This window comes from Lontra canadensis, unplaced genomic scaffold (assembly GCF_010015895.1).
Source record: "Lontra canadensis isolate GAN:19392208 unplaced genomic scaffold, GSC_riverotter_1.0 scaffold109, whole genome shotgun sequence".
Classification (NCBI taxonomy): Eukaryota; Metazoa; Chordata; class Mammalia; order Carnivora; family Mustelidae; genus Lontra; species Lontra canadensis.
The window spans coordinates 255,619-283,569 of record NW_022631103.1 but is presented as its reverse complement, the minus strand read 5'-3'; the positions used below and the strand labels follow the sequence as shown (position 1 = coordinate 283,569).

The 27,951-nt window shown below is 51.2% G+C and overlaps 1 protein-coding gene across 1 annotated transcript; it reads left to right on the top strand.

Moving 5' to 3' along the window:
* DHCR24 (24-dehydrocholesterol reductase) lies at positions 1 to 27,939 on the top strand. The gene is made up of 9 exons (XM_032839728.1): positions 1 to 314; positions 3,682 to 3,837; positions 12,177 to 12,282; positions 12,957 to 13,075; positions 14,983 to 15,246; positions 19,931 to 20,074; positions 26,034 to 26,231; positions 26,477 to 26,655; positions 27,420 to 27,939. Exons 1-9 carry the CDS (start codon positions 84 to 86, stop codon positions 27,571 to 27,573), a joined length of 1,551 nt encoding a protein of 516 aa, XP_032695619.1. The 5' UTR covers positions 1 to 83; the 3' UTR covers positions 27,574 to 27,939.
* Positions 27,940 to 27,951: the final 12 nt, after the last annotated feature.

Below are 27,951 nucleotides of genomic sequence, written 5' to 3'. Positions count from 1 at the left end.
CAGGCGGGCGCGGAGCGGGTGGCGGTGACAGGCGGCGCGAGCCGACATCCCCCTCCCCCGTGCGAAGCGCCGCCGGCCCCACCATGGAGCCCGCCGTGTCGCTGGCTGTGTGCGCGCTGCTCTTCTTGCTCTGGGTCCGTGTGAAGGGGCTGGAGTTCGTGCTCATCCACCAGCGCTGGGTGTTCGTGTGCCTCTTCCTCCTGCCGCTCTCGCTTATCTTCGACATCTACTACTACGTGCGCGCCTGGGTGGTGTTCAAGCTCAGCAGCGCGCCTCGGCTGCACGGGCAGCGCGTGCGGGACATCCAGAAGCAGGTGAGCGGCGCCGGGCGGGGCGGGAGCGGCTCCGCGGGACTCCGCCGGCCGTGTGCGCGGGGTGGCGTGCGGCGCCCCGGGAGCCCAGACTTCGCCGAGGCGGCGACGGCGGCGTTCGAGGGGGATTTGAACTCAGAGCGTGATGGTGGGGGCTTCCCGGGGAGGGAACGGAGTGAGCGAAGGCGTTCAGGGCACGAAACGTTGCTGGGTGTTTTCGGAGTGTCTACTCTGGAGCACGTGCGGCTTGCCCAGAGGGATATAAAGGATCAGGAGATCGGGGAGGGCGAGCCGTGCACAGGTGGCTGCCTGCGGGCCCAAGCGATCTCGGAGGCGGCAGGGCTTCGGGGAGGTGGCGCAGGCACTAGAGACTGGGAAGTAGGGGAACTGATAGGAGGAAGGTGTGTCAGGTGAAGGGTTGGGTGTGAGCCAAACCCCAGAGGGCGAAAAGGTTGGAAAGTCCCTTCGGAACTGGGGTCATGAGTTTAGAGTTGACTCTGTAGCAGCGAGGAGGAGCGCTTGACTCATTTGGAAGGAAGGGCTAAAAAGTGAGAAGGTAGCCCCGAGCCTGGATGAAGAGCCTCGCAGCCCTGGGCCCCTCCGCTCCCCCTCAGTCCTTGAGGAGGCATCCGCATTAACTCGTACACCCTCCCCCCCGGGGGCCCCGCCCACCGAGCTTGGGCCCTGCTGCCGCTCACAGTGGGGCCTCCTGCTCCGCTCCCAGGGTTGGCCTGGGGCTTCGGGCTTGGGCATTTTCTTGGCTCCCTCTGCCCCTCCTTAGGTTCCTCTTAGGAGTGTCAGGTTGCAAAGGGCTTCTGTTTCCTGCCAAGGCTCTCAGCGCCCGTGTAGCCGCCTCCATGTTCTGTGGGCGCTTTGGTGGGTGCTGCAAGCAAGAGGGGGAAGATGGATGCTGCCGGCCACCCCTAGGAGGGGTGGCTCCTAGGAGGGCTAAGACCTTGGGCTGGTGGCAGAACGCAACGTGTGGAAGTGCTTTGCATGGGCTGCCCTGGGTTCAGCTGGTCACAGTCACAACTCCAGAGCCCAATCTACCCTCCCTCCCCTGCTGCATCCTCTCTCCTAACTCTTTCTACGGGTTCAGATTCTCCCATTTACTTGTTTGTCGTTCCCCCATTCCCCTCCAGTCCCAGCGTGAGCTTCTGGAAGGCAGGGACCGTTGTCTAACTCACCTCTGGCCCCTGGGGTCTAGGCCAGAGCAGCCCGGGGACTTTGTACAACATTGCCTCCCAGCCCAAATTCTTGCAGCCCCAAATCTTGCTCGGTTCCCATGAGGATCCAGCCCAACCAGTAGTTCAGGCTTTAAGGGTTCCACACTGCCTTCATGTGGCCCACCCAGCAGCTGGAATGCAGCCCCCACAATCCATTCCCCACACTACTGAGTGGGTATGGAGCCCTTGTTTACCTAAACTAAGCCAAACATTCTCACTGGACGGGAAGATGTACCTGTTTTACAGATGGGAAAAATTGAGGCTGAAGCGGTAGTCACATGTTCAAGGTGATCCCAGCTAGTAAATGGGGCTGGAACCCAGGTCAGCCTGGTTTTGGAACCTGAATTCTGACCTTTCTTCTTTCCCATCCCTTCCCATTCCACCCAGCAGATTTGGTTCTGTTGCCTCACACCTGGCATGTGCTAATAGCCTCTGACTTGTTATCCTTCGTCTTGGTCCTCCCTATCTCTCTCTGGCTTGCATGTACTCACAAGAGGGACTTTGTACAACCTTGCCTCCTGGCCCAAATTCTTGCTCGGTTCCCATCAGGATCCGGTCCAACCGGTGGTTCAGGCTTTAAGGATTCCATACTGCCTTCTTGCGGCCCACCCAACAGCTGGAATGCAGCACCCACAATCCCTTTCCCACACCACTGAGGACGTATGAAGCCCTGGGATCGCAGAGTCAGGCGAGGGCCGGATGATCATGGAATCTGCCTTCTGGTCCCTTCACAGGAATCTTCCTCAGTCACCCTCCTGTGCTCGTACATCTCTATCCACAGGGTACCCTGGCCTCTGAAGGTTAGGAAAACTGTCCCCCATGTTGACCTATTTGTCCTATCAGCTTCAACACATTCTCCTCTACGACTCTTGGTTGCATGTGATAGGAACTCAACTCAGACTGGCCCAAGCAGAGAGGGATTATATTGACTCAGGTCCTAAAAAGCCCAGGAATAAAACTGGCTCAGGTATGGTTGGATCCAGGAGCCCCTGTCCCCATCTCTAGTTTACCATCTGTCCACCATCTGTTGGCTCGGCTTTCCTCTGGGTTGACTTCATTCTCAGGGAAACCCATCTCCCCGTGGAAACCCCAGCAGTTTCATTCAACCAGCTCAGAAATCCCAGTTAAAAGAAACTGCCTCTCCTAGAACTGGCCTTATTGTCTTGACTTGACCCTTGGGCCCATCCTTTATCGCCAGAAGGATGAAATCAGACCTTAGTCATGGGCCCACCTTCTGGGGCAGGAGGAGACTCAGCTTCCCCTGGACCTGAAGGAGGATGGGACTATTAGAAGCATATGAAGAGGAGACGGATGATAAGAGGCCACAGCAACAGATGTCCATCTCTGCAGGAAGGGAACACTTTCTCCTGTGTTCCTGATGGACTTGGCATCTCCTAGGCCACTTGTTCTCTGCGTTATGTGTCCCGGGCACTTACGGTGGAGGTTTTGCAAAAAAGCTCTTCCTTCCATCGGCTTGGTGGGCCTTCCCTGCCCCGTCTCTCCCCTTCCAAGTGACATACAAATTAACACATACATATGCTTGGAACAGGGCTTGGCACCTAGGCCCAGTAAGTGGTGACTGTTACTCTGTTCTTGACTATTAACACAAGCCCGTCTGTCTTCCCAGGCCTGGAGTCAGGCAGCCCAGGTTACGAATCCGGGCCCCTCCCTTCACTTGTTGAGTGACCAAGTTCTTTTGCTTCTCAGCTTTCTCCCCTACAGGAGGGGGCTGGCCATCCCCTGCTTCTGGGGGTGTTGTGAGAAGTAAAGAGACAATGTACAGTGGGTGCCTACAGTGGGGGGCACCCAGGAGATGGTTATCTCGGGTAGAGCTCTATCATTACCGCCACAGAGCCTTTCCTGAGCTTCCCAGGTTGTTTACCTAAGCACTTTGATCCTGGATTTTCACTCCTTTTCCATCCTGCTCGCTGGTGGGGCAGCCCATCAGCCTTTCTGTTGGCCTCCCTAGAGGGAAAGGGCTGTGGGTCTTCCAGGGGATGGCAAGATGCAGGGCCTCACTAAATGTTTGTTGACACGTGAGGGCATCCCTCCAAGCTCCCTCCCCTTAAAGCTGGGCTGCAGGCTCCCTGGGGCTCCCCACTCCCCCCGCCGGGGCCAGCTGAGCCTCTGTCCCCCGGTTGCAGGTGCGGGAATGGAAGGAGCAGGGCAGCAAGACCTTCATGTGCACAGGACGCCCTGGCTGGCTCACGGTCTCACTGCGGGTTGGGAAGTACAAGAAGACACACAAAAACATCATGATCAACCTGATGGACATTCTGGAGGTGGACACCAAGAAACAGGTGAGAGGGGCCCAATTCCTGGGCTCTGGGGGCAGGTGGCCACTATCCCTGGCGGGGGTGACTCACAGGGAGACAACTGTAACCAAGACGACCTCGGGCCTCACAGAAGGCTCTGCCCTCCTTCAAAACCTTATAGCTTTGGAAGAGATCAGTCAGAGCCCCATCCCCCAGGTGGGCACACTGGACTCGGGGAGACTCGTTGGTTATCAGCAGTTCCCCAGGAAGAAGGGATGGGGAAATCATGGGCAAAGATGAGAGACAAAATGGAACCTATTTATCCCTTCCCAGTAAGGAAGTGTGCTATGGGCTATGGAGGTGACAGGGAGGGTGGGCCTTCTCCCAGGCCTCCTGGGGACCCACTTGTTAATAGCCTTACACATGTGGGTAGTCTTTGGCCTATCCAGTAATTTTTCTTGAAACCTGGCACAAGGAAAAAGGAGATAAATTTAAATCAAGGACAACACAGAGGGATTGTGTTACTCCTTCCTTCCTTCCTTCCTTCCTTCCTTCCTTCCTTCCTTCTGTCCTTCTTTCCTCCTTCCTTCCACCTACTTTCCTTCCTTCCTTGTTTCCTTCCTTCTTCCTTCTACTTACTTTCCTTCCTCCCTCCCCCCTTCTCCCTCCCTCTCTCCCCCCTCCTTCTTACCTTCCTTCCTTCCTTCCTTCCTTCCTTCCTATCACACCTTTATTTCTAACGGAAGACAGCACAATATCCTAATGGTAAGGAGTTATTAGATACGATATATCCGCATGCTGGCATTTTGATGTGAGGCCTTGGCCATGTTGCTTAATGTCCCTATGTCTTTCCTTTTTATCCGCGCAGCATTATTGACATATACTTGGTATGCAATACTGCACAGGTGTCCAGCAATAATAAACTTTGGCGTATGTCTGCAGCTGTGAGGCCATTACCACCACCAAGACAGTGAACATACCCATTGCTCCCAAAAGTTTCCTTGTGGCCCTTGCTAATCCCTGTTTGGCCCGTTCCCTGTCTCTTCTCCGCCACGCCCACATTCCTAGGCAAATAAGGACCTGCTTTGCATCACTAGTTTTGTATTTAAAGTTTTATATAAGTGGAGTCATTATGTACCCTTTTTTAATTTTGTCTGGCGTCTTGGACTCAGCATAATTACTCTGAGGAAGTGTGGATCAGAAGTACATGCAGCCTTACTGAAAGTGACGTTCCGGTGTATGCAGAGATCACAGTTTGTCCATCACCTTACTGATGGACGTTTGGGCTGTTTCTAGTTCCGGGCTGTGACAAGCAAAGGGGCGGGGAGCATTTATGTACGTTCTTTTGTACGGACATAGGATTTTCCCTTTTGGGGGCAAAAGACTGGAAGTGGAGTAGCTAGATCATATGACACGTGGACAGTTAACTTTTTAAGAAACTGTTCAGTCATTTTCCAAAGTGCCTGTAGCATTTTACATTCCTGTGGGTGTTCCCATGGCTTCACGTGATCGTAGACTTGGTATGGTCAATCTTCTTAATTTGAGTCGTTCTAATAGGTGTGTAATGGTAACTCATTTTGTGGTTTTAACTTCCATTTTTCTAATGACTAATGATGTTGGGCATCTTTTCATGTGCGTATTTGCTACTTGTAGATCTTTTTTGGTGAAGTACCTGTTGAAATCTTAAGCTAAAATTTTTTCTTGGGTTTGTTTTCTTACGATATTTCTAGAAACAAGTCCTTCATCAGATACATGGTTTGCAAATATTTTCTCCGAGTTTTTTACTTCTCTTTTGAAAACCATATATTTTGAATTTTGGTGGAGTGCAGTATAGTAATTTCTTCCATAGATCATGTTTGTGATGTCTTCTTTAAGATGTCTTGCCCTAATTCTGTTGTCTTCTAGAAGTATTATGGTTTTCTGTTTTGCATTTAAGACCGTGATCCATTTTGAGTTAATTTTTGCACATGGTGTGAAATAGGGGTGACAAAAATTTTTTTTGCCTGTAGATGTCCTATTGTTCTGTCCCCTTTTGTTGAAGAGATAATCTTTTCTTTACCAAATTGCTTCTGCTCCTTTGTTAAAAACCAGTTGTCCATATCTATAGGTCTGTTTCTGGACTCTTCTGTTCAGTTGATATATTTGCCCGTCTGTATGCCAATGCCATACTGTCTTGATTACTGTAGATTCATAAATCTCCCTAAGAATGAATTGGATAGTATTCCTTCCTTTTCATTTTTCGGGAGGAGTTTATGTAAAATTGGTTTTATTTCTTCCTGCAGTATTTAGCAGAATTAGCCAGTGAAACCATCTGTCCCTGGAGTTTTCTTTGTGAGCAAGTTTTTATTAATTTATTTATTTGTAAATTAATTTATAAGTTATAATTAATTAATTTATCAATTAATTTCTTAAATAGCCCTGTGGCTCTAAAGTTGTTTTGTCTTGGTGAGCTTTGGCATTTTATGTCTCTACAGGTGTTTGTCTGTTTCAGGTTGTATAATGAATTGACATTAGGTCATTCATAATATTCCTACTGTCTTTTAAATACCTGTAAAGCCCATAGTGATGTCACGTGTTTCATTCCTGATATTGGTCATTTGTGACTACTCTCTTTTCTTTCTGACCAGTCTGGCTAGAGGTTAATCAACTGTACTGATCTTCTCAAAGAAGTAGCTTTGGGTTTCATTGGTTTTTCTCTATTTTTACTTTGTTCATTTTCTATTTCATTGACTTCTGCTTTGATCTTTGTTAATTCCTTTCTTTTACTGATTTGCATTTAATTTCTCTTCTTGGTCTAGTTCTTTAAGTGAAAGCTAAGGTCATTGACTTAGGCCTTTCTTTTTTTCTAATATAGGTGTTTAGTGCTATGAATTTCCCCCTAAGCACTGTTTTTAAAACCATCCCACACATTTTGAATATTTTCATCTCCATTCAGTTCATAATTCTTTCTGGTTTCCCTTTTGACATTGTTTTCACCCATGGGTTATTTAGAAGCATGTTATTCAGTTTCCAAATACTTGGGAATTTTCCAGAGATCTTTCTATTGCCGATTTCTAATTTAATTCAGTTATTGTTAGAAAACATACTTTTTATGATCAGAATACTTTTCAACTTACTGAGACTTATTTTTTGGCCCAGAATATGGTCTGTCTTGGTAAATGTTCCATGTGCATTTTTAAAAAATGCATATTCTGCTGTTTCGGAATGGTGTGTACTGTAAATGTCCGCTATGGTCAAGGTGGTTGATAATAGATTTTCTCTCTGTTCTGTCAATGATTGAAAGAGGTATTGAGGGGTGTCTTGGTGGCTCAGTCATTAAACATCTGCCTTCCGCTCAGGTCATGATCCCAGGGTCCTGAGATCGAGCCCTGCATGAGGCTCCCTGCTCCCTGCTCAGCGGGGAGCCAGCTTCTCCCTCTCCTACTCTCCTTGCTTGTGTCCCCTCTCTCATTGTATGTCTCTCTGTCAAATAAATAAAATTCATTAAAAATATTTTTTAGGGGCGCCTGGGTGGCTCATCGGGTTAAAGCCTCTGCCTTCAGCTTGGGTCATGATCCAGGGTCCTGGGATCGAGCCCCGCATCGGGCTCTCTGCTCAGCGGGGTGCCTGCTTCCTCCTCTCTCTCTCTGCCTGCCTCTCTGCCTACTTGTGATCTCTGTCTGTCAAATAAATAAATAAAATCTTTAAAAAAAAAAAAGACAACAGATTTTATATATATATATATATATATATATATATATATATATTTTTTTTTTTTTTTTTTTTTTTTTTAAAGAAAGAGGTATTGAAATCTCTGCCTGTGATTGTGGATTGATTTCTTTTGTAGTTCCATCTGGTTTTGCTGTATGTCTTTTGCGGCTCTGTTAAGAGGTATATAAATGTTTAGGATTTTTATGTCCTCTTGATGAATCCCTTTACCATTATGAAATGACTGGTTTCATTCCTAGTTATCTTCTTGGCTCTGATATCTACTTTGTCTGATATTATTAATAAAGCCACTCCAGCTATCTTTAGACTAGTGGTGGTATGGTGAACCTTTATATTGTTTCTTGTAGGCAGCATATGCTTAGGTATTGCTTTTTAATACAATCTGACAATCTCTGCCTTTTAATCAAGATGTTAAAACCATTTCCAGGGGCACCTGGATGGTTCAGTCGGTTGAGCGTCCAATTCTTGATTTTGGCTCAGGTTCTGATCTCAGGGTTATGAGACCCAGCCCCGTGTCAGACTCTGCACTCAGCACAGAGTCTGCTTGAGAGTCTCTCCTTCTCTTTCTGCACCCCTGCTCCTGTTCACACTCTCTCTAAAAACAAACAAAAAAACCACACACATTTACATTTAATGTTGTTATCAAAAAAGTTTGGCTCAAATCTGTCACCTTGTTCTGTTTTTCTTAAAGCAGGCTCCACACCCAGTTGGGAGCCCAGCACGCCAGACCCTAAGATTAAGACCTGAGCAGAGATCAAGAGCTGGATGCTTGGGGCGCCTGGGTGGCTCAGTGGGTTAATCCTCTGCCTTTGGCTCAGGTCATGATCTCAGTGTCCTGGGATCGAGCCCCACATCGGGCTCTCTGCTTAGCAGAGAGTCTCCTTCTCCCTCCTCCCCTCCTCAAATAAAATCTTTTTTAAAAAAAAAGAGTTGGATGCCTAATCAATGGAGCCACCCAGGCACCCCTGTTCTTTGTTTTCTATTTGCCCCTTTGTGCTTTGTTCCCTTTTTCTTTTTTTCTGTCTTCTTTTGGATTACTAAATAATTTTCAAAATCCTATTTTAGCTCTTTGGTGGCTGAATAGCTGGGACTTTATTTTGTTCTTTTAGCAGTTGTTTTGGGATTTATAGTTTGCATTTCACTTATCACAGTCTATCTTCAAGTGGTAGCATCCTATGTCATGTATATTTTAAGAATCTTACAGTAATATACTTCCTGTTCTTTCCTCCCCACCTTTGTGCTATTTTTGTCGCAGTTTTATATGTTGTAAACCACACAGTGCATTATTATTTGATAGTCCAATATCTTTTAAGGAGATATAAATAATAAAAAATCTTATGCACTTACCTATGTAGTTACCATTTCTTCATTCTCTTGTGTGGATTTGTATTTCCATCTGGTTTCATTTTCCTTCTGCCTGAAGGGACTCTTTTGACATTTCTTGTATGGCGATTTTGCTAGGGATGAATCTTTTAGCTATTAAATGTCTGAAGACATTCTTTTTTTGCCTCCATATCTTTTCCAACTTTTATTTTGAGACACTACATGTAACATGAAATTTCTCATCTTAACCTTTTTTTTTAAAGTAGGCTTCACGCCCAGCATGGGATTTGAACTCACGACCCCGAGATCAAAGTCACATGCTCCACCAACCAAGCCAGCCAGGCTCCCCAATCATCTTAACCATTTTTAAGTGCACATTTCTTAAGTGATATTAAATACATTCACAGTGCTGTGCAGCCCTCCCCACCATCTGTTCCTATAGCTCTTTTCATTTTGTAAAACTGAAACTCTGTATCTATTAAACTATAATTCTCCATTCTCCTCTCATCCCCATCCTGGGCGACCACCGTTACAGATTCTGTCTTTATGATTCTGACGACCCTAAGTATTCTCTAAGTGGAATCCTACAGTATTTGTTTTTTTGTGCCTATCTTACTTTGCTTAATAGCTTCAGAGTTCATCCATGTGATAGCATATTACAGAATTTCCTTCCTTTTTAAGGTGGAACAATATTCCATTGTGTATATGTACCACATTTTGCTTATCCATTCATCTGTAGGCGGACATTGGGTTGTTCCCACGTTTTAGCTGTTTTGAATAGTGCTCCTGTGGACGTGGATGTATGAATACCTTTTCGAGCCCTGCCTTCAGCTCTTTGAGGTATATACGCCAGAGTGGAATTGCTAGACCATGTGGTAGTTCTGTGTGTAATCTGTCTTGAGGATCCACCACACCGTTTTCCACAGCAGGTGGATCATTTTACTCTCCCACGAATAGGACATGGGGGTTTTAATTTCTCCACATCTTCATTTCCACTTGTTATTTTCTGGGTTTTTGTCTGTTTGGCTTTTTGATAATCTATCCTAATGTATTTGAGCTTGACTTCGTTTTTGAGAGCTGTGTTCACTGGGTATGAAATTCCAGGTTGACGGGGTTTCCCCCCTGTACTTTAAAGATGCTTCACTGTCTTCTTTCCTGCATTGTTTCCATAAAGAAACCTCTCATCCTTATCTTTGTTCCTCTGTATGTAACGTGTCTTCTGACCCTTTGGCTGCTTCTAAGATTTTATCATTGGTTTTGAGAAATTTTATCATGATGTGCCTTGGTGTCATTTTTTTCCTAATTCTTGTGCTTGGGATTCATTATACTTTGCATTGCATTTGGAAAATGTGGGGTCATTATTTCTTCAAGTATTTTTTCTGCCCCCTGCTCTCTCTCCTTTGAGGACTGTAGCACACATATGAGACCTCTTGGAATTGTTCCACAGCTCAGATCATGGATAGCCTATAAAAATTGTAAACATTTTTTCTTTCTCTGTGTGTCTCCTTTAGGAGAGTTTCAATTGCTATGTGCTTGGGTGCACTGCTCTTTCCTCCAGCAAGGTCAATCCCAGCTAGTGTGTCTTTCATCTCAGACGCTGTTTTTATTTCTGGAAGTTTGATTAGGATTTTTTTACTTTCTTTTTTTTTTTTTTTTTTTAGATTTTTATTTATTTATTTGACAGACAGAGATCACAAGTAGGCAGAGAGAGAGAGCGGGGAAGCAGGCTCTTCGCTGGGTGGAGAGCCCAATGTGGGGCTCGATCCCAGGACCCTGGGATCATGACCTGCGCCGAAGGCAGAGGCTTTAACCCCCTGAGCCACCCAGGCGCCCCTCTTTTTGCTATCTTAATGGTGCTTTTTACTATCTTACTTTAATGTCTCCACTTACCTTTTTGAATATGGGGAATGTATCCTATAACTATGGGTTTATAATTATTATTTTAATGTTCTTTTTGGCTAATTTTAATATCTCTGTCAAATTTGGGCCTATTTTATCAAAATAAATAAAAAAATTTTACCAAAACAGATCAGTTTTCCTCATTATGAGTCAACTGTTCCTGCCTTGCATACCTGGGAAACTTTGATTGGATTCTAGACATTGTGAATTTCATCTTGTTGGGTGCTGGGTATTTTTGTATTCTATAAATCTTCTTGAGCTTTGTTCTGGGACACAGCTCTGTTACTGGGAAATAGTCTGATCCTGTTGGGTCTTGATTTTTCAGGTGAGGTCAGAGGAGTGTCTAATCTAGGGGTAGTTATTCCCCATTGCTGAGGCAAGATCATACTCTACCCATTGCCTTATGAACCAAGAGGTTTTCCAGTCTGGCATGTGAGAACAGATAGTCTTTCCTTCCCTGGGTGAGCCCCTGGCCCTGTTTTCTGTGATCCTTCCCCTGGCCTTGGCTTCAGTGTACACTCCAGCCGGTGTTGTGTTAAATGCTCGGTGGGCATCCTTTGCAGTGTTTCAGAGTTTTCTCTGTTCAGGTCTCTCCTCCCCAGTGTTCTGTTCTGCAAACTCTATTCACCGTGGTCTGCTGCTGCACTCCTCCCAGAGTCCTCTGGGCTCCCCTGCCTTTCCAGGATCCCTGCACTGCCTGATTCCAGGGAATCAGCCCAGGCGCTCACAGAGCTCCCCTCGTTTGTTTCCTGTCTCTCAGCAGTCATTAACTTCATTGCCTGATGCCTGCTATGTTGAAAACTCTTGTTTCATTTTGTCAGTTCTTGCTTTCGGGCAGCAAGAGGAATGGAGTCCCTGTTGCTCCGTGTTAGCTAGGAGTGGAAGTCCACATGTTGGCACATGGAAGTGTCCATTAAAAGTTGTGGCTTTCAAGAATATTCCATGGTAAGGGATATGGTTATGGGGTTAAATTTTACAAAGCAAAGCAGAAAGGTATGCATATGTGTGCTTGAATTTATGTGTGTGTGTATGCATGTGTGTGTTATATTACAACATACAAAATAACAATTTAGGCATGGATGGAAAGAGCCTGAACGTAAGGACACTCCAGCATTAACACTGACCGCTAAGATGACAGGAAGAAGTAGAATGATGACTTCATATATGTCATCAATAAGACAGTATTTCTTCTATAGTCTGGAAGAGACATAAACTAAGTATTAGGTGTAAAGATACTTGAAAGAACAAGGTCAAACCCTAGCAGACTCAGCACCAGAAACCGCATTCACTATAATGAAAGGCAGTGTCGTGTTCTAGCAAGAGGCTGCAAGGAGCACATAGGAATCCTGCGTGATCATGTGGGAAGATCTGGGGTGACCTCTTCTGTGTGAAGAGGCCCCCAGTAGCCCTGGCTGCCTCCCAGTGACCCAGGGTCTCTCTTCTTGTGTCAACAGATTGTCCGTGTGGAGCCCTTGGTGACCATGGGTCAGGTGACTGCCCTGCTGACCTCCATTGGCTGGACGCTGCCCGTGTTGCCCGAGCTCGATGACCTCACAGTGGGTGAGGACTCAAGATGGGCCAAGGGTCAGAGCTGAGGCACTGTGGCCCACCTCCTGTCGGTGTGAGGGCCACCGCTATTCCCTCTGTGACAGAAGTTACTGTCTCTGCTCACCCATCTCCGAAGACAGGGCATAGGCTGCCTGCCTTTCTGACCTCAGGCAGCACCTCTCTGGTGCGAATCTACATTCCGTGACATATGTCCATCACTCCCATTTCTGCCTTAAGGAACACACAGAATAAGTCTAGTCTGTCTCTATTTCCACAGGATTCATGGTCCCCAGTGCCTTTCCTTCTCTAGGGGGAACACTTCCAGTTCCTGGAACTGTTCCCACGAGACACAGCTTCCTGCCCCTCCCCCCCCAACCCCATTTCATCAAGGTCCCTCTTAAGATGAATGCACGCAGGCATTGAGGCGGGTTCTGGCTAGAAGTGAGGGTGTGAGCACCCTTGACATGCTCTCTCACCGGCCTCCCTACCTCAGGGAAGCCACCAGGCTCCTGTCTGAGTGCCTCCTTCCCTCTCCTGCTCTCCAGATCCACAGAGATGGAAATCTACCCCAAGTGACTGGCCCTGTCACACCTTCCTCGTGCTATGAGCAACCCCAGCTCCTTTACCCGAGCCCCCCTGACCTTGCACCCCATGGCTCTGCCTGGCTAACACGCATATCTCTGCAGGGGGCTTGATCATGGGCACAGGCATCGAGTCATCATCCCACAAATATGGCCTGTTCCAACACATCTGCACGGCCTATGAGCTGGTCCTGGCCGATGGAAGCTTTGTGCGATGCACACCGGTGAGTTCAGAGATAGGGGACGACCCCACCAGCCTGCCTTGGGTATCAAGGATCCTGGGGCTGGGGAGGTAGGGACCTTGGGGATGCTTCCTTTCAAACACACCAGTTCGGTCGGGGTCTGTATCCATAATAATAACAAAGATTGATACAGCCCCTTATATGTGCTCAGATACTGTTGTAAATGCTTCCTGTATGTTAAGCTATTTAATCCTTGAATAATTTTATGAGGTTCTATTATTAGCCACATTTTAGAGATAGGAAGTTAAAACACAGAGAGGTAATAAACCTGCCCAAGATCACACAGCTAGGAAATCCACACAGCTGGGATTCAAACCCAAATTGTTAGGCTCCCAGATCAATGCCTTAGACATTTATTACAGCAGTCTGCCTCCCTCGGGCACATCGGGTGTGAGCCACAGAGTTCTAAGCCAAGTATTGGGAAACGTAACTCAAAGCAGGAAGAGGGGCTCTTTTGGAGAAACAGACGATAATTCTGCTGCCCAAAGGGGGATGCAAACATGTAAGGCATTTTACCCTAGTGAGTGGGACAGGATGGAAACTTGCAACAAACTCAGATTTCTGAGCATAGCTAAAGGGCCCCTGGGTGGCAGGGACAGAGTTACTCTTTGCAAGATGTTTTAGAGAGCCACCAGGGTGGTTGGTCTCACAGAAGAGAGCCCAGGGCAGGCTTGAGAGCCCAGGTATCAGACAAGAGAGACCCCCATTCAGGATTCACAGCGATTCAGCACATTTTCCTAAACCCTTGCCTGGGCCCTGCCTTCTGACCTGTTTATTCCCAGCAGAGAAAGGAGACGAACATTCATGTGTGACGTCCCTTCCCTGAGGCCCATTTTCCTCATCTGACAAACTCACTTTCAGGGAGAAAGGAGATGCCATATGCCCCCAACACAGAGCTGGGCACCTGGCAGACACCCACTTATTACTCCTCTCCGACAGTGTGGTCGGGAAGGGGGGGCCCAGATGGTTCACGTCTGCTGTTCCGGAGACTTCTGCCAGCCTGCTGCAGAGCTTCCCAGATCCAGTCCCCCGCCCCCACCCCTGCACTCCACTGTAGCTGCACCAAGGTGTGCAGCGTGAACAGAGACCACAGCGGACTGTCCTCTTGGGGAAGGGCCAGGGGAGGCTAGACTTTTCCAAAAGGAGCTTTGTTAGACCCACAGAACCTAAATGAGAATGGCCAGATGAAAAGTTGGTTGTCTGTCTCTAAGACAAATACCAGAACAAGAAATGATAAGGTTAGAAACAGATTGTGGAACCAGATGAGGTCTTGCAGGAAGAATGCTGGGTTGGGAGTTAGGCGACCTTGCCTGAGCCTTGGTCCCCCTGTGCAGACTTGTGGGACGCTTGGGGGGAGCCATGTCACCTCTTAGAGCCTCACTTTCCTTACTGTTCATTCACGTGGAAATGTTAGTGCTCTCCCTGGGCTTAGGGGACAGAGGGAGGATGCCACAGCTAATGAACTGTAAAAGGCTTATAAGTTTTAGTAATGGCCCATCTAATGTCCCCAACTGACCTTGACCCTCAGGAAGCTCTTTTCTTAGCCCGGCCTGGGACCCTTGGCCCTTCGTTCCCTGTTTTTGGCTCTTCAGGCAGTGCTGGTCCTGGCCTTTTCCTGGGTGGCCTGGGGTCCAGGGACTGTACCTGGGTGGAGGGGAGAGGCTGCCCTTTCCGTGAGCATCCCTGGTCCAGAGGACAGTTGAAGCTGCAGAGGGAACACAGGCCCAGAAAGTCCTGTTTCTGAAGTTCCTTGCTAGGGTTTACACAAGCCAGTGACAGGGAAGGAAATAAGCTGGGGCCCTTGGGGTCTCTGCAGCTCCGTTGACTGTGCGTCCCACCGCGGGGCCCGGGGGTGAGGACTCTCAGCATGTGTTGGCTCTGCCTCCTAGTCAGAGAACTCGGACCTGTTCTACGCGGTGCCGTGGTCCTGTGGGACCCTGGGCTTCCTGGTGGCTGCCGAGATCCGCATCATCCCCGCCAAGAAGTACGTCAGGCTGCGGTTTGAGCCGGTGCGGGGCCTGGAGGCTATCTGCGACAAGTTCACCCAGGAATCGCAGCGGCAGGAGAATCACTTCGTGGAAGGGCTGCTCTACTCCTTGGATGAGGCTGTCATCATGACCGGGGTCATGACAGATGAAGCAGAGCCCAGCAAGGTAGGCCAGGGCATCTCCAGCCAAGGGCTAAGGCCTAGGGAGGAGGAAGGCCCGGGGGGTGCTGGGGCTGAGCCTCTTCCCCCACCCTGCCCTGCCTAGAAGCCATGTTCTTTGAAGTGGTGGTCTCAGTTGGCCCATCTGGGGTTGGGGCCTCGGATCTACAGTCAGAGATGTCTTAGACGGGGATGGAAGCATCCGTTGTCTCTGCACTGAAGGTCTGCCAGATACGTGTGTGCTTCTTGGTAGGTGTAAACTTTGATCCTTGTGGCAACCCCATTTTATAGATGAGGAAACTGAGGCCCTAAGAGGTGCTTTATACTTCCACGAGATGACAGGACCAAGGTTTGCACAATGGATTTGAGGCCTCACACTTCTTTGTTGGGTATACTTTTCAGTAGCAGCTTTTTCCTCTCGTGTGAAAGGATTTGTGTTTATGAGGGACTTGGCAAGTATACCTGAGTAAAAGGAAAGAAGACTGTACCAACAAACATGACCCAAGGCCGGCTCTTGGGTGTATTTATTTCCTCTCTTTTCAGGGCATACGTGAAAGTTTTTAAATGATGAAAGTGGTGTCACAACCTAGAAATACATAAGGGAAAAGTTAAAGTGGGTCCCATCCCCCAGGCTCACCCACAGAGTAGCCACCTGTAACGGCACATTCCTCAGGGTGTGTGTGTGCACGCGTGGGCACGCCCTCCTCTCCTCCCACATGTCTCGTGTTGGCCTTTGTGTAACTGACCTAACCCATTGCTTCCTGACAATCATTGATCGTGCCTCAGATGTTTCACTCTTACAAATAAGATGGCGTTGAAGATTCTTTGACATCCATCTTTGGCCTCTTGGGCAAGCACATCTGTGGGACTGAGTCCAAAAATTGGAATTCCTGTCTTAAGGATCGGAGCATGGTGCGCACCCAAGAGTGACCCCCAAAGAGCCCTTCAGAACAGTGGTGCTTCTGCCCACGTCCTGCGACGGCATGGGAGAGTGCGTTTCTCCCACATTCTTGCCAGTGCTGGATACGATCACTCCTTCATTTTTGCCAATCTGATAGGGTTAAAAATAGCATTGCGTTTTCTTTGCGGTTCTCAGGTCACCTTTGAGGTTTGAGCATCTCTTTACATGCTTTTTTCCATTTGTTTGTCTTCGGCTGTGACCGTCTGTTCAAATTTGCATTTTCCGGTCAAGGGTGGTCCTCGTCTCCCCACAGGTTTACATGGCCTTCAAAACTGTCAGTTAATGACTGCAGAGCACTGTGTTGAGCGAATGCCCTAGCATTTACGAAACCATGGCCCTGTAGTTGGAAATACATGTTGCTTCTAGTCTTTCCTTTTTCTTTTATTTATTTTTATAGAGAGAGCGAACGGCAAGGTGGGGTCAGAGGGAGAGAGAGAGGGAGAATCTTAAGCAGATTCCATGCCCAGCACAGAGCCCAGTGCAGAGCTCAATCTCATGACACCGGGATCATGACCGCCGCCAAAACCAAGAGTCGGAAGCTTAACCGACTGAGCCACCCAGGCACCCCAGTCTTTCCTTGTTTTAATTAAGGTGGCCATGAACATCTTTTGTCTGTAATTGGAGTACTATCTTAAAGTACGTCAAAGGCTAGGTACTCTTAAGGCTCTTGATCTATACCTGTATACTTAAAACCTTTTAAAATTGTAAAGGACTTGAAAATCGTCTGGTACAATTCCGTCTCTAAATAAGGAAACAAGGCCAGGACGGGGACGAGACTTCCCTGAGCACTCAACGGCTAGCAGGGGACAGGTCTCTGACCTCTAGGTCAGTGTTAGTTCCCTGGCACATCAGCTTCTATAACCCAGCAGCGTTCACAGGCACGGACTGAGGACCTGTCCTGGTGGGGCACTGTGGTGGGGGCTGGAGGGTGGGGATCCTGGAGCAGGAGCAGAAACACTGGATATGGACACAGAGCCCCTGTGCCGAGTCACACCCCAGGCCCTGGCTCTGCCTGACCCAGGCTGAGGCGTCAGGGCGGGTCACCTAGTACCTGGTCGCCTGGGAAGGACATCTAGTACAGATGTCTTTCTACCTTCTCCCAGGCAGTCCCTTAGAGGGGCCGCTCCCTGTACTCATCCCCCACTGTACTGGCTCTTTGGGGGCCTGTTGGCTCTATTAGATGCCGCTTAAGGTCATAGTTGGGCAGCAGGGTTTCTATAACTTGTTAAATGTTGGAACACCGTAACCAATTCCCTTATTGCCCTAGAAGACCAAGGTCTTACTCCAGGGTTCACTTGGTATCAGTGGGACAGGGGCTGGGTGCCCAGGCTGCAGACTTGTACAAAGTGTCCTGACACCCATCAGGAACAGGGCTAGGGGAAGAGAGTGGCAGATGCATTAGATGTATGGACAGCTCATTTGAGGAGCGTGTCTTCCAAACAGCCCTCTTGGGGGGGTTGCTTGGGAATTGTCCGGTGTGTCCGGCCCTGGGACGGGCCCTCTGCAGGCCCAGAGGAGCCGCTGGGGGAGGCAGCCCACTCCCATGTACAGGGGAGGCCCAGAGCTAAGGAGTGGCGTGCTCCCTGAGTGCTCAGGCTGGACCTGCAGCTCACGAGGCCACCTGGCTGCCACAGCGGACCTGAGCCCTGGGAGAGACGCACGATCTGGGTTCTTTAGCATCTCCTGGGCTTGTCGGTATGAAGGTTCCTACTGAGTCTGAGGAGCACGGGGAGCGCCTGAATCCAGGTACGCCTCAGCCTCAATACCGTTATGCAGCTGGTGCCATGGCCAGGTGTTCAGCCAGTCCCCCCTCCCCCAGGGTTAGATCAGGTGGCTCTGCTCCTGTTGGGTTTCACTGTCCTTGTACCAGCGGGCAGAGGCCAGCACACAGTGTCCTTTGCTCTGCCACGCTAGCCGCACTCAAACAGACTTGCACCAACAGGCTCTTTAGCCCAGCTTCCTGGCACCTCGTGGCCCCAGATTCCTGCCAGCATAGTGGCTTGCTGCACAAGGGGACACCCAGAGGGGCTGGAGTGTTGCTCCCGGAGATGGGGCCAAAGGCTCCTGGGGGAGGGGACGGGGAGGGGGCTGGGAACTGACCCCTATGCCCAGGGGGCAGGCGCCATGGTGGGCACCTTCCTCGTCGGCTTTTCTGGTCTCTGCAGCCACTCCAGGGCTGGGAATAGCTCCATTTCGCCTGTACTGAAAGCAGGGCTCAGAGTGGCCTGCCCAGCACCAGCCCCGTGTGTTGTAGGACAAGCGAGTCCGCAAACTGCGCAGGACGATCTCATGTTTATAAAACCATGTGAATGCACAGAAAAGAAAACCTCCTGGGTACCCATCGGCGTTAGTAGTTACGCTGGAGCACAAGGCTGCAAGGTCTCTCCTGCCAAGTTGCGTATTTCTGCAGCATTTGAAGTTCCCACGAGGCGTTTACTTTGTTTTTGGAATCGGGAGAAAATAGTGATTGTTCTTTGTTTTTTGTTTTAATAATGCTCACATTCCAGAGCGCATGGTTCAAGCTCCCCACTGCCCAGCCCTGGCCTTGTTGTGCAACGTGGAACAGGCTTGAGTCCTTGCCCTGCCCCTTGGCAGCCGGGTGGCCTCGGGCGCTCTGTTCAACCCTGATGGTTCTCCGCCTCCTCCTCCTCCTCGGGAGACACGGACAGTTATGACTTGCAAGGTTGTGAAAGGGACACAGTGCCCAGCACCAGCCCGTGAAGGAGTGTGTTGGTGTGATTAGTCTCCTCCATGAGCTATGCTGGGAAAGCTCATCTTGCCTCTGCTCCTGCCTTGACCTCCCCGATGGTTCTGCGGCAGCATCCGGCCTCTGCCACGTGGCCGCTGCTCTCGGTTCCCACTTCACCCGGTGCTGCTGCCCGGCTGGGTGTGATCTCACCTGCCCCATCAAACTCGGGAGCCTCTCCCACCCCCGGGAAGGTGGTCTGATGTGGGGTCTGAGTGTCTGCAGCATGTGTGTGTGAGTTCTGATAGGCACAGAATACCTCCCCCAAAGTCTATAGTTTTATTGCCATTTTACATGTGAAAAGAGAGGCTGAGAGAGTGACCGGCCTCAGGTCACAGAGCCAGTGGGTGACAGGGGCCAGGGTCGGGCCCCAGCTTTGGAGCTCTGCCTCTCTCCAAAGGCACCTGCCCGGAATTCGTTCCATTCACGAGAACCCTGAGGCCCAGAGGGGCTAAGTCAGGCCGGGGCCCCCAGCAGGTGAAGTCCTGAACCGTTTGGGACTGAAGGCTGTCTCATTATCAGATTTAGGCATTGGAAGCCGGGGGGCCTGGTGCCAGGAAGCGTTAGGTTCACTCTGGGAGCTTCCTCTGCGGGTGGGGGAGCTGCCTGCCGGGACATAGCACCCAGAGGGTCGTGGGGTTTGGTCTCGGCAGGGGAAGTGCCATGTCAGTTAGTGTTGCTGGCCACGGGACTTGGTGAAGGGGGGTGGGAGGGGAGGTGTCCCTCTGGGTTCTGTCCCTGAGTGGGAGGGGTGGTTGAGCTCTCTAGACCTTTGGCAGCTGCCGGCCCTGGGCTCACCACGAAACCTCGCTCTGCGAGAGAGTGCCCATGGTGCTCAGCCTCCCCAGGACCTCAGGACTCCCGAGGGTGGTGACAGACACGAAAGCTTTGGAAAGGCCAGGGGTGCTGAACCGAAGCTGGGTATCACCGTTCCGGCCCCTGGCCGTCATCTGTGGGCTGACACCACGCCCTCTGTCATTTCAGCTGAACAGCATTGGCAACTACTACAAGCCCTGGTTCTTCAAGCACGTGGAGAACTACCTGAAGACGAACCGGGAGGGCCTGGAGTACATTCCCTTGAGACACTACTACCACCGCCACACGCGCAGCATCTTCTGGGAGCTCCAGGTGAGGCTCGGGTTTCCCAGCCGGACGGTCAGGGAACCAGGGCAGCTGGCACTGTGGCCGCACTCCCTCCCTGAGGGCAAGAGCAGCCCTGTCCCGAGGACCGGGAGTGCCCATGGACATGACACCACAGTCCTCTCCTTCCGAGGGGAGCAGACCGCTTTCACTTGAACACAGCAGCCTGTCCCAGCACGGCTGCTCCGTGCTGGGACAAGGGCCAGGTGCTTGGGCACACACACACGTGCTCTGCCCTTGAGGTACGGTAGCCTGACCAAGCCGACACGCCCTGACACAGTGATGGGCCACAGGAACTAGAAGGGGAGGCGGCTCGTTCTGCCTAAGGTCAGAGGTGGCCGTCAAGCTTGGCTTTGAAAGGTGAGCAAGAATTTGCTGTTATGCGTGGCGGGGTGAGGTGCAGTGACATTTTAAAGAGGGACGACAGAGAAGGCCTCTCTGGGGGTGACTTGTGCACAGGGACCTGAACATGGCAGGGGCGGGTGTGGGGGGATGAGCCAGGCAGAGGAAGAGCCAGAGCATGTGTCCTCAACAAGGCTACCTGGGTTCTTTTTTTCCTATGTCCTGTAACCTAGAAATAACCTTTTAAAGTGTACCATTTAGTGGTATTTAGTGCATTGGTCATGTTGTACAACTTGCACCAAAGTTGCTGAGGAGAGGAACAGCAAGCCAGAAGCAGCGAGGAGGTAGCAGGAGGACCCCCCCCCCCCGCACCCCGCCTCCATCCACCCCAGACAGTCGTGGGAGAGGAAATGATGGCAGTGAGGCCTGCAGGACCCAACCAGGGCCCAGCTAAGAGCAGGCAGAAGGAGACAATGTCGAGCGAAGAGACTGAGGATAGAGGGGTTTTGCTGATGTCACACCACGAGGACATGGAAGACAGCTTGGGAGATAAGGGGACAGGGCCGGGTGGAGTCAGACTAAGACGTGTTGCATCACGGTAGGTCACTGGGCACCTGGAAGCCGTGACGACCAGGTTAAACACGACTGACGGGCATGAAGGAGTTAGAGCTGGCCATCTCCTCGGAGAAGGTGATCTGTCCTAACTCTGGGCCACGTCTCACAGGCCGAAGTGGTGGGGCTGTGGTGAGGGGATGGAGGAGTAGGGGGTGGAGGGCTCATCAGCGCCTGGGAGCTCGGGACCCGCCCCCCCCTCCCGCAGGTGAGCTCCCTTGGCCACTGTCAGTGGTGGGCATTTTGCCAAATGCAAAAGACCTGGTTCCGTCTCTGTGCTTGCCAAGAGCAGTGCTAGGATTGTGGGAGGTGTGCTTTTGTCAGGAGCAAGAAGATGATTTAAGGGACAGGAAGAGCCAGAGGACCAGCAAGGGACCCCGAGAAGAACATCGGAAAGGTAACAGTAGGACACAGTAATCGCTTTGCATGTTAGCTGTTATGCCAAACATACACGCATTATCTCAAACTTCCTAACAGCCCCAGGAGGGTGGATCCTTGTGTCTTTTCCATTTTACAGATGGGGAAAACTGAGGCTTAGGTTGTCCAAAGTAACACAACTCAGAAAGAGATCAAGTGTAATTATAACTTGCTGCATAATGAACTATCCCAAAGTTAGGGGATTGAAACAACTGTTTATTTTTATTATTTTCTGTTATCTCACAGTTTTCTGATTGTCAGGGATTGGGGGGCGGAACTAATGTGGGTGGCTCCAGCTCAGGGCTGTAGTCCAGTGTCATCTGGAGGCTTTCGAGGGGATGATCTGTTTTCCAGAAAGTTCTCACACGGTTGTTAACAAGAGGCCTCTGTTCCTCACCATGTGGGCTGCTCGAGTGTCCTCAGGACAGGGCGGCGGGAGGCGTCCAGGAGAGAGACCGAGGAGGAGCCCCAATGCCTTACAGGGCCTGTCTCCTCACATTCTGCCAGCCTTGCCATCCACCGCTTGTTAGAGCAAGTCCAGCTCGCATCAGGGCAAGGCAAATCAGGCTCCACCCTCTTTGAAGAAAGGAGTAGCAAAGCATTTGTGGGTGTTTTGTTGTTTTTTTTCTAATTCAAGTTAGTTAACATTATAGTGTAGTATTGGTTTCAGGAGTAAGAATTTGTGTTTTTTTTTTTAAACCACAGAGCTAGGATTCATAATGAGGTTTGTCTTCTATTTATGTGCCTCGAAGCACTGGCTGTCCTGCCCGAGGTGAAAGGAAGAGTCTGGTAGGATGGGTGTCTTACACCTAAGATTTGCACACAGGGCATCCGGGCGGAGCACCACAGCATCCACCACAGTAGAGTTGCAGAAGCCCAGACTTCTACAAAGAAGACGATGTCAAGTACATGCCTTTCCCCCCTCCCCGGGGGTTAACTTCTCCTCCCTCAGGCAGCCCTCCACCCTGGTTCCTCCGTGCTGAATCCACCCTTTAATCAGCCACAGGTGCTGAACCTCTCATCCAATCCTGTCACTCCAGGGCCAGGCCTTCCTTCACCCAGTTCAGTTAATCAGCAATATGTGGGGGGAGGGTCAAGGCCAGCCATGTGATCTGCAGGGCCCAATGCAAAAAGTAGGGAAAGAGTACTGTCAAAGATACTACGAGAGTCCCTCTTAAATTTGCTATTTAATGTTCTAAGTAAAGAAAATGATTTTTTTTAAAGATTTTGTTTATTTATTTGACAGACAGAGATCACAAGTAGGCAGAGAGGCAGGCAGGGTGGGGGGGAAGCAGGCTCCCTGCTGAGCAGAAAGACGGATGCGGGGCTCGATCCCAGGACCCTGGGATCATGGCCTGACCTGAAGGCAGAGGCTCAACCCACTGAGCCACCCAGGTGCCCCCCAAGAAAATAATTTAAATTATTCGAACAAATTTACTGTTCATCCCTTCAGTAGAAGTATAGGAGGATTGAGCTCTTCACGTGAATGTGTTTCATTCCTAGTGGCCTAGTGGAGGTGCTGCACGAAACTACCTCAGTTGTGTTTATCTCCCTTCCTGGTTACATTCACATTCTACCAACACTCTAGCGTGGCTTACTGGTGAGTAAGCCAGGACTGAAGAGAAAGAGGACTCTGAGCAGCCCCCTCTTTCCTTTCCCTTTTACATCCTCCTTTCCAGCCAGCATAAGTGGTTGGCTAATACAGGGAAGTAGCACCAGGAGGAAGTGTTAGATAGGGATCTTGGTGGTTCAGGTTTCTTCGAATGCCATTGCCATGGGGCCTGCCTTTGGGGTTTGGGGGCCTGGCTCCGGCCAGGCCCCCTGAATCTGTCGTGGGATCCCACAGAGCAGAGCAGGCTGGACACAGGTAAACTGCAAAGGCAGAGGAGAGCAAGAGACTGGAACTGAAGCCAGGGACACGGGGCCTGAGGTCACTCAGAGGCAGAGGGACGAATCATGGGGCAGACAGGAGCGAAAGGAGGAGGGCGGGGCTCACTGTTAAACACTTGAACTTTTCTGAGTTGAGATTCTGGAAAAGGAATGGTTCTAGCTGATACTTCTGGCTAACAACTGTTTTAAAGAGAAACATATAAATGGCTTTTAAACGTGAGAGAGATGACAGGTCTCACTCCATTAAAGCCAGGCCAAACAAAACTGCCAGAATCCCAGTTTTCACCTGCAGGGTGGCCACGAGGCAGAAGTTTGACAACACCGCTTGGCCTGGGCGTGGGGAAACAGCGCCCCCTGGTGTCGTGTGGGAGCGTGTGCCCTGTCACCCGTTCTTGAGATAACCTATTAAAATGGCACACAGGGTTTGAACCAGAATTTTCCACTTCTAGGAATTTAGGCTAAGACACATGTAGAAAGGATACTCACTGGAATAGTCTGAAATCCTCTAAATGCTTATCCGTACAGAACTGATTAAGTCAGCAGGGTCCATCCACACAGGAGGGCAATGATCAGCACACTGGAAAGGGCCAAATGACCGTTAGGGGTTTGTGGACCGTGAGGTCTCTCCAGGGGCCACTCTGCCCTTACAGCCTGGAAGCAGCCACAGACAGCACGGAAATGCCGGGGCATGGCTGTGTCCTAGCAGGGCTTTATTCGTGGACCAGATTTGTCCCAGGAGCTGTGGTATGTGGGTCCCCGCAGAGCAGGGGTGGCACCCACGACCAAGCGTGTGCTGACTGGCAATGCACCGAGGCACAGGAGGAGGGGAGAAGCACGAGGCTGTGAGATGCCGCCACTTGTGAGCTGTCGGTCTCTACGCCCACCCGCGCGTCAACGCAGCGAGTGTCTCTAGGAAGGGACACAGATCATTCCTAACAACGGCTGCCTCTGGGGAGGGGACAGAAGTTGAGTTGGGGAAGAATGAAGTAGGGTCAGGACTAGGGGGTACACAGGGAGGATGTGAGAGGAGGCCTGACCTTTGGATGGCTGGGATTTCTACTGTGGGTGTGTGTGGCTGTTCCAAAAACAAGCGAGGAAACAATAAAAGCCGAGCTACACAGTGTCCTCCGGTCATGTGCCAGCATCCGTGCAGGTGCCTGGATTGCAGAGCCAGGCAGGGCCAGGCGCAGACGGGTCCCTCCCTCGTAGGAGTGTGCTGCCAGTCGGAGAGCTCGTCCCAGGGGAGAGGAGGGAGGGTCACTCGGCTTGCAAAGCTTAGCACCTGGGTTCCTTTGGGAAGCCATCCCGACCCCTAGGCTGATGTGGGCCCTGCGTCTGTTTGTCCTAGCTCTTTCCCCACTGTAGTCCTGTGTGTGGCCTGTCTCTTCAACTCCTCAGGACAGGGATAGGGACCATGTCTCGGTTATTTTGGTATCCCCAGCACCCAGCATGGAACCCCATACCAGACCTCATAGGTACCTCGTAATTAATTTAATGAATAAAGGAATGTCCTCGGGGGCACCTGGGTGGTTCAGTCGGCGGAGCATCTGACCCTTGATTTCAGCCCGGGTCCGGGTCTCCAGGTCGTCAGATGGAGCCTCACATCTGGCCCTGAGCTCAGCGCAGAATCTGCTTGTCTCTCTCCCTCTGCTCCTTCCCCGGCTCATGCGCAAGTGCTCGCTCTCTCTGTCTGAAATAAATAAATGAAATCTTAAGACAAAAAAAGGTCACTCCTTGTTAAGAAAAGAAAAAAAAAAAGTGGGGTAGCCCTCTTGAAGCCAAGAGCATTCCTTTACATTCCAAAAGACAGGCTTGGAGCAAGGGAGGAGGATAGTGACTGAAGGGACCCCAAGTCTGCGCTGTTGGGGCGGGCGGCATGGGGCATTGTCAGAAGCAGTGCTGAGGGAGGGGGCTCCTTCCCAGTGGTGGGTTGAGCACAGAAGAGGAAGACAGCCTCTGCTTAGGAGGGTCTCTGGGGAAGCTGAGTTGGAGGAAGCAGGCAGGCTGTGAAGGGCCACAGGCATGGGAGAGAAGTGGCTTGTTCTGCCCCGGGGTTGGAGGCCAGCCGTCAAGCTTGCCCTTGAAAGATGACAGAGTTTGTTTTTGCGCGTGGAGGGGTGGGGAGCCGTCACATTTTACACAGGAGTCCAGGGGGCCCCTCGGGAGATGCTGTGAACCAGTGGGCCCGTGGCTGACCCTGAGCCAGACCTCCTCCCCCACCCCGCCCCCGCCAATAAGAGCAGCCCTTGGCTGTGACTTTAGGGGAATTGCTTAAGCTCTCCCATAATTGCTCTTCTCGTTCAGTAACATTTATTTCTCAGCCACTGACGAAGTGCCTTCTGTGTGCCAGCCACCCTGACCTCCACAGCACAATTAGAGTGATCTTATTTTGCTCCTAGCACTGGGCTACAGGCCTTCTAGGCAGTATTTCGTTATTCCCTCCAGTCCCATTTTACAGATAAGGAAACTAAGCCCAAAGAGGATAAAGTCACTAGCCCAAGGTCATCGCAGCAGGTACAGGCCAGAGCTGAGACTCAAACCCAGACCCAGCTGGGCCAGTCCTGGGCACCACTGTTCCCCTCCACACAGGAATGCACATGGAGCCCTGAGCGAGGACCTGAGCCCTGGCCCGTGGGACCCTTGGCCCTGCTGGCCCTTCTCTCCACCGCCAACCTTTGTCTTTCAGGACATCATCCCCTTCGGCAACAACCCTGTCTTCCGCTACCTCTTTGGATGGATGGTGCCTCCCAAGATCTCGCTCCTGAAGCTGACCCAAGGCGAGACCCTGCGCAAGCTGTATGAGCAGCACCACGTGGTCCAGGACATGCTGGTGCCCATGAAATGCCTGTCGCAGGCAGTGCACACCTTCCACAGTGACATCCACGTGAGCAGGGGGCGGGACGCCCTGGACCTCAGTGTTCCCCGCTGTAAAATGGGCCTGCCCCGTGGTGGCCCTGAAAGGAGAGAAGGCATGGGGGGCTGCTGCTGTCAGCCATAGCCTCGGGGATTGGGAGTGAAGCAGTGGGCAGGCAAAGGGAGGGGTCCCTGGGTAAGGGTGGAATGGGCCCGCCCTGAGCCTGGCCCCTGTTGCAGGAAAAGCACCAATGTCCCTCTCCCTGGTCCACCCAGGTCTACCCCATCTGGCTGTGCCCGTTCATCCTGCCCAGCCAGCCGGGCCTGGTGCACCCCAAGGGAGACGAGGCCGAGCTCTATGTCGACATTGGAGCCTATGGGGAGCCACGTGTGAAGCACTTTGAAGCCAGGTCCTGCATGCGACAGTTAGAGAAGTTCGTCCGAAGCGTGCATGGGTGAGTGGCCCCGAGCGTGGCCTGCTTCCCCAGGCCGCCAGCACCAGGGCTCTGCTGCCAGGGGTGTAGAGGAAGGTCAAGGCAGGCACCCCCCGGAGCCAGGCCTGCTGGTTGCTGAGGGAGTGTGGAGCCCCGGTCGCCCTCTGGTTTGGAAAGCACCCTATGGAAGTCTGCAGGTGGGATTTCCCACCCCCTTCCTTGCACCCCTCCCATAAGCACGCCAGCATCCCACAGGTGCTCGGCACAGAGCCCCAGGACCGCTGCTCTGCGTCCCAGGGCACATGGTGATGTGGTTTTAGATAGGTTCTGGGCTGTTGCTCAGAGTTGGAAGAGCACAGCAAAGGAGGGAGGGAGCAGTGACTGAAAGCCACACACACACAGAGGCCCAGGACAGCATAGCTCGGAAACCAGCCTGGAACAAACCCTTGATGGACTTAATGTGGACACATCTCAGAATAGTTATGCAGACTGAAAAAACCAGGAGAAAGGAGCACTGTATGATTCCAGGTCTGTGAAAGCCCCAAGTCCACGGTGACGGAAAGCTGAGCCTCCTGAGCAGTGGAGGGCAACGGACAACACAGGGCTTTGATCAAAGTTTGGGGGTGATGGGTGTGGGGGTAAGCACTCACCCACCCCACCCCACCTGGGCAGCAGGCGGTAAACGGGAAATCTTCCATGAGCGCTTCCTGCAGCCCGTCAGGGACTCATGGGGGCCTCTCAGGCCCCTTCCCCTCCGGGCAGCCTCACCCTCCTGTGTTTCCCAGGTTCCAGATGCTGTATGCCGACTGCTACATGAGCCGGGAGGAGTTCTGGGAGATGTTCGACGGCTCCCTGTACCACAGGCTGCGGGAGCGCCTCGGTTGCCAGGACGCCTTCCCCGAGGTGTACGACAAGATCTGCAAGGCCGCCAGGCACTGAGCGGGGGCCTGCCCGGAAATAGACATGTTGGGGGGCCCTGTCCCCAGGTCCAGGAGGCATCTTCTCTTCACTCAAGCTTGGCTACTCTCCCAGATCCATGCTTCCAGAAAGAACCCCTTCCAGAAATCCCACCCGGACTGCCCCGATGGCTAGCTCCAGCTCCCGGGGCAGCCGAGTGGAGGGCAAAGGACGTGGGCTCTGGAGTCAGATGTTGCTAAGTCCAGTTCCCATTTGAGCCCCTCATGAGCTGTGTGACTCTGGCCGGGTCACCCAGCCCCTCCGAACCCAGTTGCCCATCTGTTGAAACGGGGTCACAGTGCCTGCCTGCCGGCCCTGGGCATCCGGGACCGGTGGCCGTCTCGCCGGGGACCCTGAGGA